The 12,389-nt window shown below is 48.2% G+C and overlaps 1 protein-coding gene across 1 annotated transcript; it reads left to right on the top strand.

Moving 5' to 3' along the window:
- The first annotated feature begins 873 nt into the window (after nucleotides 1–873).
- bud13 (BUD13 homolog) lies at nucleotides 874–11,481 on the top strand. The gene is made up of 10 exons (XM_052516105.1): nucleotides 874–1,070; nucleotides 2,145–2,235; nucleotides 2,374–2,458; nucleotides 2,541–2,798; nucleotides 3,271–3,581; nucleotides 3,852–3,960; nucleotides 9,760–9,898; nucleotides 10,229–10,419; nucleotides 10,784–10,856; nucleotides 11,226–11,481. The coding sequence occupies exons 1-10, from the start codon at nucleotides 928–930 to the stop codon at nucleotides 11,326–11,328; spliced, it is 1,503 nt and encodes a 500-aa protein (XP_052372065.1). The 5' UTR covers nucleotides 874–927; the 3' UTR covers nucleotides 11,329–11,481.
- The last annotated feature ends 908 nt before the right edge of the window (nucleotides 11,482–12,389 follow it).

Raw genomic sequence — 12,389 nt, 5'->3', positions numbered from 1 at the left:
AAATATATCACTAGCCACTTTAAACAATGCTACTTAATATAATGTTTACATACCCTACATTATTAATCTCATATGTATACGTATATACTGTACTCTGTATCATCTACTGCATCTTTATGTAATACATGTATCACTAGCTACTTTAAACTATGCCACTTTGTTTACATACTCATCTCATCTGTATATACTGTACTCGATACCATCAACTGCATCTTGCCTATGCCGCTCTGTACCATCACTTATTCATATATCTTTATGTACATATTCTTTATCCCTTTACACTTGTGTATATAAGGTAGTAGTTTTGGAATTGTTAGTTAGATTACTTGTTGGTTATTACTGCATTGTCGGAACTAGAAGCACAAGCATTTCGCTACACTCACATTAACATCTGCTAACCATGTGTATGTGACAAATAAATTTGATTTGATTTGGCTTTGGTGTCACTGTCATGTTCCCTAAAAATACTTTTAGAGGCTGTGGTCTCCTTCTCACCCACCCACCAGGGTTATTACACAATCTTGATTTCTGAACTCGTCCTAAGTTAAAACATTAGCGTTGTTTAAAAATTAAAATAAACGTATTTTACTTGCATTATTCGAGGTCTGACAACACTGCATCTTTTTTGTTATTTTGACCAGTTGTCATTTTCAGCAAATAAATCCTCTAAATGACAATATTTTAATTTGGGAGAAATGTTGCTGGTTTATAGAATAAAACAAATATGTAAATTTTACACAAACACATAGTAAAACCAGTAAAATTATAATTTTGCAGTGGTCTCTTCATTTCTTCCAGAGCTGTATATTTATGAAGTCTACTCTTCATTGACAAAACAAAATAGAAAACGCGGCATTTCGTGACGTTCATTGCACTGTTTGTCCCTCGGTCCTCTCCGTTCCCTCTTGTAGGTGGACTGTTTTCAAAATGGCTGCGTCCACGAATGACAGTAAAGGAGCGTCTCTCTCCAAATCAGAGTATCTGAAACGTTATTTATCTGCAGATGGAGACGCCAAGAAGTCAAGGGAGAAGAAGGCTAAAAAGAAATGCATTAAAGCTACAGGAAAAGGGTGAGTATGTGTGAAAACACCGTGGGAATATGGAGTTAAACAGTCAGGCAGTAGCTAACGTTAGCATGCTAGCCCTACTACACTGTGATAAGTTTGTTATGCTAGCCAGCTAACGTTATCTGGTCGATGTTTCGAGTTTTTAACCTCTGTTGGCGAACTCCAGTAGCTAGTTAACTAGCTGGCTAGCATTAAAAAAAGTTGTTATTTGGCAGTAGTTTCTAACCGCTCTGTTAACGTAAACTCACGTAAACTCGTACATCCCCTTGGTCCGTACAATTGCCCTTATTTTAGAGCCCCAAAAACGTAATACTTCCAGATCAACTGTAATGTCAATACCATTGTAAAGCACAATTTCTCCCATTTCCAACCGAATCAATTACATGACTTTAACGCTGCCCGTTTCTGCATAATTCAAGCAGGCAATGAGCCCCCCGTCAGGTCTTTTTAAAAATGGCGGGTGGGGAAGCGAATCTAATGCGTGATAGTGAGATGGAGAGATGTTGTGTGGGAAAATAGCTTTTTTTCACTCGATCTGTCCAACTTATCACCTTATCGCCTCTAAAATGTAAAATAAAACACTATAAAGAGTTTATATAATGTGTCATTACATACCTACTTGGAGGTTTGTGTAAAATTTTAATTGGGTTTTTAGGCCGGTGCTAAAGTGATCTTAGAAGTAAACAGCGGCTTTGAGAATGATGATCGCATGCAACGATGACGAAAAAAAATGACTATGTATCTTTACCGCCGTCACTGTCCATTTCTTGTTTTTAAATGATGAGAGAAGTGCTACACCTGGTGGAGAGAGATTGTAAGACAGAAATAGTTACTTGCGCGCTGTACGTTACGACATGACACGTCAAGATGTAACGGAGGGTCAGTTTTTTTCAACTTTTCTCCAATACTATAGAGCCATTACCATGTCGATCAACGCTTGAATAACAACCTAGTTCCCACCCCCAATTTTGAACAGTCACTACAGTCCCATTAGTTTTCTTTGTAGCCTCGTTTGAATGTTGCGGTTGCGCATATTTGTACGGAATGGGGTGAGTTTACGTTACTCGGTCTGAGCAGGATGAAGATAGTAGATGACGATGTGGATTGGAAACAGCTGGCCGGCGAGGAGAAGGGGAACGAAGAGGAGGAGGAAGAGGAGGCGCCAGTGGTAAATAATGCTACATAACTAACTTCACTGTCACTTTGTTTTCAGTTGGGGTGACCTTTACCAAAAACATAATTTTAGAGTGGCTAGCTAGTGCTCTGATCCACTCACCTGTGTCTCTCGCTCTGTATTGTGTGTCAGGTTGCTGAGGTGATAGACGAGCGTCCAGATGAGATCAAACGCCTGGAAGCCTTCAGGACCAGCAACAAATGGAGGGTGATGGGAGGTGAGCCAGACAGCAGCGGAGGTGCGCTCAGGTGTTGTCCGCTGCATGGTGTGTGTGTGCTAATATATTTCTCTCTGTTCAGCTGATGAAGAGGTCCCAGATGAGGAGGAACAGAGAGGTCGACACGATTCGCCAGAGCCCCTGTCACTCAGAAAGCAGCGTCATGATTCACCAGAGCCCCTGTCACTCAGAAAGCAGCGTCATGATTCGCCGGACGTCTCTCCACATAGGAGGATTGGACATGAATCCCCCGATGCGTCTCTTCGTAGACTGAAGCCTAGCGTTCCTCCATCATCATCATCATCATCATCCCAACCCCCCCACAGGACACACAGCAGAGGTGAGACCTGACCCCTATCCTCTGACCCTGAAATCAGTGTTCTTGGACAAGTTCAGAGGTGTATTCACTTGGAATCAAACTGAGGAAGACCAACTTCAATTTGTCCAATAGAAACAAACAAAAATTCGCTGGAGTAAACAGTTTCTGTTGCAAAACGTTTTGCTACAGTTTGCGACTAATGAATACAATCCATGTTAACATCCATTCAAAGACAAATCTCTCTATATAACCCTGGGGTGTATTCATTTAGTACCAGTTTTGCAACGGCAACCGTTTATTCCAAATGGAAGTTGTTTTCTGATTTAAAAAGTCCATATTGGACAAATTCTGGTGGGTCCCTCCCTGTTTCATTCTGTTTGGTTCCGTTGGTTCCTAATTAATACTCCCCTACTCTACAGCCTGGGTTGTAGTTCACCACGTTCTTGGTGTGGTTAAGTTCTGAAGTCATTTAAAAAAAAAAATGTTTCTTCAGATTCATCTCCGTCCAGGAAAAAAGCAAAGTCTTCGTCGTCTGCTCGTGTTGGCCAGCGCTCTTCAGAGTCTGAACAATCCCCACCCAGGAGGCGGGCTCAGAACGGGCCCGGCTCAGACTCAGACCAATCACCTCCAAGGAAAAGGACACAGATGGGAGGGGCCTCTGATTCTGACCAATCACCGCCGAGGCGAAGGCGAAAGGGAGGGCAGAACTGTGATTCTGACCAATCGCCCCCTAGGAGGCGAACCCATGGTGGGAGGGGCTCAGACTCTGACCTCTCCCCCCCTCGTAGGCCTGACCAATCACAGGTGAGCATGTGGAGCTGAAGGGAAGAGGCACAGAAATTCAAGTATTAGGCCACGTTCAGTTGACATATGTTATGGAATGTTGCAGATAGAAATGTCATGAATAGAGCCAACATGAATGCCTTATTCTACATGTCAGAGAGGCATGTTTGTTCCACATAGCATATTTCTATTTGAACTTTCCGAAACAATGCATCCTGCTGAACATGCCCCTGAAGCTAGGTAGAGAAGTTTTTTGGAAGCTTTGCTCATTCTACCATCTGTGTGTGTTAGTCTCGGAGCATGCTGTCAGGAGCCGCAGCAGGACTGGTATCAGTGGAGGTTCTAAGAAGAGAACAGGAGGAGAACCGACGCAGAGACAAGATCAACCAGCCGCTAGAAGGTACCACTCATACACCCTCCTGCTGTATGTTACTATAGTACACCACACACGCACACCCTCCTGCTGTATGTTACTATAGTTCACCACACACACACAACCTCCTGCTGTATGTTACTATAGTTCACCACACACACCCTCCTGCTGTATGTTACTATAGTTCACCACACACACACACCCCTCCTGCTGTATGTTACTATAGTTCACCACACACACATGTTACTATAGTTCACCACACCACCCTCCTGCTGTATGTTACTATAGTACACCACACACGCACACCCTCCTGCTGTATGTTACTATAGTACACCACACACACACAACCTCCTGCTGTATGTTACTATAGTACACCACACACACACACCTCCTGCTGTATGTTACTATAGTACACCACACACACACACCCTCCTGCTGTATGTTACTATAGTACACCACACACACACAACCTCCTGCTGTATGTTACTATAGTACACCACACACACAACCTCCTGCTGTATGTTACTATAGTACACCACACACACACACCCTCCTGCTGTATGTTACTATAGTACACCACACACACACACCCTCCTGCTGTATGTTACTATAGTACACCACACACACACACCTCCTGCTGTATGTTACTATAGTACACCACACACACACACCCTCCTGCTGTATGTTACTATAGTACACCACACACACACACCCTCCTGCTGTATTTTACTATAGTACACCACACACACACACCCTCCTGCTGTATGTTACTATAGTTCACCACACACACCCTCCTGCTGTATGTTACTATAGTACACCACACACACACACACCCTCCTGCTGTATGTTACTATAGTACACCACACACGCACACCCCCTCCTGCTGTATGTTACTATAGTACCTCCTGCTGTATGTTACTATAGTACACCACACACGCACACCCTCCTGCTGTATGTTACTATAGTACACCACACACGCACAACCTCCTGCTGTATGTTACTATAGTACACCACACACACACACCCTCCTGCTGTATGTTACTATAGTACACCACACACACACACCTCCTGCTGTATGTTACTATAGTACACCACACACACACAACCTCCTGCTGTATGTTACTATAGTACACCACACACACACAACCTCCTGCTGTATGTTACTATAGTACACCACACACACACACCCTCCTGCTGTATGTTACTATAGTACACCACACACACACAACCTCCTGCTGTATGTTACTATAGTACACCACACACACACACCTCCTGCTGTATGTTACTATAGTACACCACACACACACACCCTCCTGCTGTATGTTACTATAGTACACCACACACGCACACCCTCCTGCTGTATGTTACTATAGTACACCACACACACACACCCTCCTGCTGTATGTTACTATAGTACACCACACACACACACCCTCCTGCTGTATGTTACTATAGTACACCACACACACACACCCTCCTGCTGTATGTTACTATAGTACACCACACACACACACCCTCCTGCTGTATGTTACTATAGTACACCACACACACACACCTCCTGCTGTATGTTACTATAGTACACCACACACACACACCCTCCTGCTGTATGTTACTATAGTACACCACACACACACACCCTCCTGCTGTATGTTACTATAGTACACCACACACACACACCCTCCTGCTGTATGTTACTATAGTACACCACACACACACACACCTCCTGCTGTATGTTACTATAGTACACCACACACACACACCCTCCTGCTGTATGTTACTATAGTTCACCACACACACCCTCCTGCTGTATGTTACTATAGTACACCACACACACACACCCTCCTGCTGTATGTTACTATAGTACACCACACACACACACCCTCCTGCTGTATGTTACTATAGTACACCACACACACACACCCTCCTGCTGTATGTTGTTGGCTAGCGCTAGTCTGCTGTACTCACTAGGTAGTGTTGGCTAGCGCTAGTCTGCTGTACTCACTAGGTAGTGTTGGCTAGCGCTAGTCTGCTGTACTCACTAGGTAGTGTTGGCTAGCGCTAGTCTGCTGTACTCACTAGGTAGTGTTGGCTAGCGCTAGTCTGCTGTACTCACTAGGTAGTGTTGGCTAGCGCCAGTCTGCTGTACTCACTAGGTAGTGTTGGCTAGCGCCAGTCTGCTGTACTCACTAGGTAGTGTTGGCTAGCGCCAGTCTGCTGTACTCACTAGGTAGTGTTGGCTAGCGCCAGTCTGCTGTACTCACTAGGTAGTGTTGGCTAGCGCCAGTCTGCTGTACTCAGTCTGCTGTACTCACTAGGTAGTGTTGGCTAGCGCCAGTCTGCTGTACTCACTAGGTAGTGTTGGCTAGCGCCAGTCTGCTGTACTCACTAGGTAGTGTTGGCTAGCGCCAGTCTGCTGTACTCACTAGGTAGTGTTGGCTAGCGCCAGTCTGCTGTACTCACTAGGTAGTGTTGGCTAGCGCCAGTCTGCTGTACTCACTAGGTAGTGTTGGCTAGCGCCAGTCTGCTGTAACACTCACTAGGTAGTGTTGGCTAGCGCCAGTCTGCTGTACTCACTAGGTAGTGTTGGCTAGCGCCAGTCTGCTGTACTCACTAGGTAGTGTTGGCTAGCGCCAGTCTGCTGTACTCACTAGGTAGTGTTGGCTAGCGCCAGTCTGCTGTACTCACTAGGTAGTGTTGGCTAGCGCCAGTCTGCTGTACTCACTAGGTAGTGTTGGCTAGCGCCAGTCTGCTGTACTCACTAGGTAGTGTTGGCTAGCGCCAGTCTGCTGTACTCACTAGGTAGTGTTGGCTAGCGCCAGTCTGCTGTACTCACTAGGTAGTGTTGGCTAGCGCCAGTCTGCCTCACTAGGTAGTGCTGTACTCACTCACTAGGTAGTGTTGGCTAGTCTGCTGTACTCACTAGGTCTGCTGTACTCACTAGGTAGTGTTGGCTAGCGCCAGTCTGCTGTACTCACTAGGTAGTGTTGGCTAGCGCCAGTCTGCTGTACTCACTAGGTAGTGTTGGCTAGCGCCAGTCTGCTGTACTCACTAGGTAGTGTTGGCTAGCGCCAGTCTGCTGTACTCACTAGGTAGTGTTGGCTAGCGCCAGTCTGCTGTACTCACTAGGTAGTGTTGGCTCACTAGCGCCAGTCTGCTGTACTCACTAGGTAGTGTTGGCTAGCGCCAGTCTGCTGTACTCAGCGCCAGTCTGCTGTACTCACTAGGTAGTGTTGGCTAGCGCCAGTCTGCTGTACTCACTAGGTAGTGTTGGCTAGCGCCAGTCTGCTGTACTCACTAGGTAGTGTTGGCTAGCGCCAGTCTGCTGTACTCACTAGGTAGTGTTGGCTAGCGCCGGTCTGCTGTACTCACTAGGTAGTGTTGGCTAGCGCCGGTCTGCTGTACTCACTAGGTAGTGTTGGCTAGCGCCGGTCTGCTGTACTCACTAGGTAGTGGCTGGCTCTGCTGCGCCGGTCTGCTGTACTCACTAGGTAGTGTTGGCTAGCGCCGGTCTGCTGTACTCACTAGGTAGTGTTGGCTAGCGCCGGTCTGCTGTACTCACTAGGTAGTGTTGGCTAGCGCCGGTCTGCTGTACTCACTAGGTAGTGTTGGCTAGCGCCGGTCTGCTGTACTCACTAGGTAGTGTTGGCTAGCGCCGGTCTGCTGTACTCACTAGGTAGTGTTGGCTAGCGCCGGTCTGCTGTACTCACTAGGTAGTGTTGGCTAGCGCCGGTCTGCTGTACTCACTAGGTAGTGTTGGCTAGCGCCGGTCTGCTGTACTCACTAGGTAGTGTTGGCTAGCGCCGGTCTGCTGTACTCACTAGGTAGTGTTGGCTAGCGCCGGTCTGCTGTACTCACTAGGTAGTGTTGGCTAGCGCCGGTCTGCTGTACTCACTAGGTAGTGTTGGCTAGCGCCGGTCTGCTGTACTCGCCGGTCTGCTGTACTCAGGTAGTGTTGGCTAGCGCCGGTCTGCTGTACTCACTAGGTAGTGTTGGCTAGCGCCGGTCTGCTGTACTCACTAGGTAGTGTTGGCTAGCGCCGGTCTGCTGTACTCACTAGGTAGTGTTGGCTAGCGCCGGTCTGCTGTACTCACTAGGTAGTGTTGGCTAGCGCCGGTCTGCTGTACTCACTAGGTAGTGTTGGCTAGCGCCGGTCTGCTGTACTCACTAGGTGTGTTGGCTAGCGCCGGTCTGCTGTACTCACTAGGTAGTGTTGGCACGCCGGTCTGCTGTACTCACTAGGTAGTGTTGGCTAGCGCCGGTCTGCTGTACTCACTAGGTAGTGTTGGCTAGCGCCGGTCTGCTGTACTCACTAGGTAGTGTTGGCTAGCGCCGGTCTGCTGTACTCACTAGGTAGTGTTGGCTAGCGCCGGTCTGCTGTACTCACTAGGTAGTGTTGGCTAGCGCCGGTCTGCTGTACTCACTAGGTAGTGTTGGCTAGCGCCGGTCTGCTGTACTCACTAGGTAGTGTTGGCTGCGCCGGTCTGCTGTACTCACTAGGTAGTGTTGGCTAGCGCCGGTCTGCTGTACTCACTAGGTAGTGTTGGCTAGCGCCGGTCTGCTGTACTCACTAGGTAGTGTTGGCTAGCGCCGGTCTGCTGTACTCACTAGGTAGTGTTGGCTAGCGCCGGTCTGCTGTACTCACTAGGTAGTGTTGGCTAGCGCCGGTCTGCTGTACTCACTAGGTAGTGTTGGCTAGCGCCGGTCTGCTGTACTCACTAGGTAGTGTTGGCTAGCGCCGGTCTGCTGTACTCACTAGGTAGTGTTGGCTAGCGCCGGTCTGCTGTACTCACTAGGTAGTGTTGGCTAGCGCCGGTCTGCTGTACTCACTAGGTAGTGTTGGCTAGCGCCGGTCTGCTGTACTCACTAGGTAGTGTTGGCTAGCGCCGGTCTGCTGTACTCACTAGGTAGTGTTGGCTAGCGCCGGTCTGCTGTACTCACTAGGTAGTGTTGGCTAGCGCCGGTCTGCTGTACTCAGGTAGTAGGGTAGTGTTGGGTAGTGTTGGCTAGCGCCAGTCTGCTGTACTCACTAGGTAGTGTTGGCTAGCGCCAGTCTGCTGTACTCACTAGGTAGTGTTGGCTAGCGCCAGTCTGCTGTACTCACTAGGTAGTGTTGGCTAGCGCCAGTCTGCTGTACTCACTAGGTAGTGTTGGCTAGCGCCAGTCTGCTGTACTCACTAGGTAGTGTTGGCTAGCGCCAGTCTGCTGTACTCACTAGGTAGTGTTGGCTAGCGCCAGTCTGCTGTACTCACTAGGTAGTGTTGGCTAGCGCCAGTCTGCTGTACTCACTAGGTAGTGTTGGCTAGCGCCAGTCTGCTGTACTCACTAGGTAGTGTTGGCTAGCGCCAGTCTGCTGTACTCACTAGGTAGTGTTGGCTAGCGCCAGTCTGCTGTACTCACTAGGTAGTGTTGGCTAGCGCCAGTCTGCTGTACTCACTAGGTAGTGTTGGCTAGCGCCAGTCTGCTGTACTCACTAGGTAGTGTTGGCTAGCGCCAGTCTGCTGTACTCACTAGGTAGTGTTGGCTAGCGCCAGTCTGCTGTACTCACTAGGTAGTGTTGGCTAGCGCCGGTCTGCTGTACTCACTAGGTAGTGTTGGCTAGCGCCGGTCTGCTGTACTCACTAGGTAGTGTTGGCTAGCGCCGGTCTGCTGTACTCACTAGGTAGTGTTGGCTAGCGCCGGTCTGCTGTACTCACTAGGTAGTGTTGGCTAGCGCCGGTCTGCTGTACTCACTAGGTAGTGTTGGCTAGCGCCGGTCTGCTGTACTCACTAGGTGTAATACTATGTGGTGTGTTATACTAATCCATCTGTTCTGTCTCTCTCCTGCAGATGCGTCTCGAAATGCAGAGACTGTGTTCAGAGATAAGAGTGGGAAGCGGAGAGACATCGAGACGGAGAGAGAGGAGCAGAGGAGGAAGGCTGGAGAGAAGACAGAGAAAGACCTGAAATATGCCCAGTGGGGGAAAGGGTGAGAGAGACTGTGTGTGTGTAGTATGAATGTATATTCATCTTTACTATTTTCTACATTGTAGAATAATAGTGAAGACCTCAAAACTATGAATTAACACAAATGGAATCATGTAGTAACCAAAAAAAGTGTTAAACAAATCTAAATATATTTGAGATTCTTCAAAGAAGCCACCCTTTGCCTTGATGACAGCTTTGCACACTCTTGCAATCTCACACCATGGATTAAACAAGTGACATCAATAAGGGATCATAGACTGACCAGCTGAAAGCTGTCTGTCATTTACGTGTGTGTGTGTGTGTGTGTGTGTGTGTGTGTGTGTGTGTGTAGTGTGGCCCAGGGCCAGATGCAGCTGCAGAATGTTGAGGATGCGTTGAGGGAATCCCAGAAGCCTCTAGCACGTTCCTGTGATGACCAGGACCTGGACAGGATGTTGAGAGAGCAGGAGAGAGAGGGAGACCCCATGTTGGCCATGATGAGACGCAAAAAGGACCGAGACAGCAAACAACGAGGAGTCAAAGGTGTGTGTGTGTGTGGGTGGAGGGGTGTATTGTGGCTCTAGGGCCACATCGGGATTTCAATGTTCAGCAAAAGGCCGCACCTATTTATTTTGGGGGCTGCTTTTTTTTCTTTCTCTACAAGTAATTTGTAGGCCAGAAAAACAGCAGTTATTTGAACATCTATATAGTTGGTAAATGTATATTGTGTTCTTCGTTTCTGTCTGGTGTCAGAGGTCCAGAGTGGCCTGGAGTGGTTTCAACCCCTGGTGTGTGAAGGGTTAAGCTGAAACAAATGCTAAGATTCTACTTGTGATGTGCCACAGGTTCCAACCCTCCTCGGCCAATCACAATGAATCTCTCTGACACTTCCTGTTGTTGTTTACAGAGAAGCCTCGCTACAAAGGCCCGGCTCCGCCCCCAAACCGCTTCAACATTCCACCAGGTTACCGTTGGGATGGAGGGACAGGTACACCTCTCACCCCCTCTGTGTGTGTGTTGGGGGGTGTGTGTTGGGGGGGGTGTTGGGGGGTCTGTGTGTGTGTTGGGGGTGTTGTGGGTGGGGTCTGTGTGTGTGTTGGGGGGGTATGTGTGTGTGTGTGGGTGTGTGTGTGTATAGCGCCACGCTCATTTATCATTCATATATAATGTTGGGTTTTGGTGGTGTGTCTGTGTGTGTGTTGGGGGTCTGTGTGTTGGGGGTATGTGGGTGTGTGTGTGTGTGTGTGTATAGCGCCACGCTCATTTATCATTCATATATAATGTTAACATTATAATTACTCTAAAAAAATGTTCTGCTCATATTAGTGTGTGTGTGTGTGTGTGTGTGTGTGTGTCAGGTCGAATGGTTTTGAACAGAAGCGGTACACCAGGATGGCTGATAAGAAGGCTGTGCAGGAGATGGCCTACAAGTGGAGCGTGGAAGATATGTAGAGGAGAGATGGAGACCGAGGCGCTGGCTGTTAAGAGAACATCTACACCATGAGACTGCTTCAACAAACCCAGCAGGCTCTACATTACACACTGCACTGTGTAAAGGAAGTCAACAATGTGGTTTTTCCTGCTTTATTAAATACTGTTTTGTAACTCTGTGGCTCCTGATTTATATTCTGTTGTATGTTAATAGCAGATTCTGTGAGATGACAACCAGCATCACCGCAGATATCAAGATGAGCCCTTACCCAGTCACACACAGTCTCAAGATGAGCCCTTACCCAGTCACACACAGTCTCAAGATGAGCCCTTACCCAGTCACACACAGTCTCAAGATGAGCCCTTACCCAGTCACACACAGTCTCAAGATGAGCCCTTACCCAGTCACACACAGTCTCAAGATGAGCCCTTACCCAGTCATACACAGTCTCAAGATGAGCCCTTACCCAGTCACACAGAGTCTCAAGATGAGCCCTTACCCAGTCACACACAGTCTCAAGATGAGCCCTTACCCAGTCACACAGAGTCTCAAGATGAGCCCTTACCCAGTCACACAGAGTCTCAAGATGAGCCCTTACCCAGTCACACAGAGTCTCAAGATGAGCCCTTACCCAGTCACACAGTCTCAAGATGAGCCCTTACCCAGTCACACAGTCTCAAGATGAGCCCTTACCCAGTCACACACAGTCTCAAGATGAGCCCTTACCCAGTCACACACAGTCTCAAGATGAGCCCTTACCCAGTCACACAGAGTCTCAAGATGAGCCCTTACCCAGTCACACAGAGTCTCAAGATGAGCCCTTACCCAGTCACACAGTCTCAAGATGAGCCCTTACCCAGTCACACACAGTCTCAAGCTGAGCCCTTACCCAGTCACACAGAGTCTCAAGATGAGCCCTTACCCAGTCACACAGAGTCTCAAGATGAGCCCTTACCCAGTCACACAGTCTCAAGATGAGCCCTTACCCAGTCACACAGTCTCAAGATGAGCCCTTACCCAGTCACACACAGTCTCAAGATGAGCCCTTACCCAGTCACACACAGTCTCAAGATGAGCCCTT

The sequence above is a fragment of the Oncorhynchus keta genome, unplaced genomic scaffold (assembly GCF_023373465.1).
Source record: "Oncorhynchus keta strain PuntledgeMale-10-30-2019 unplaced genomic scaffold, Oket_V2 Un_scaffold_3664_pilon_pilon, whole genome shotgun sequence".
NCBI lineage: Eukaryota > Metazoa > Chordata > Actinopteri > Salmoniformes > Salmonidae > Oncorhynchus > Oncorhynchus keta.
This window is presented reverse-complemented; position numbering and strand designations above follow the sequence as displayed.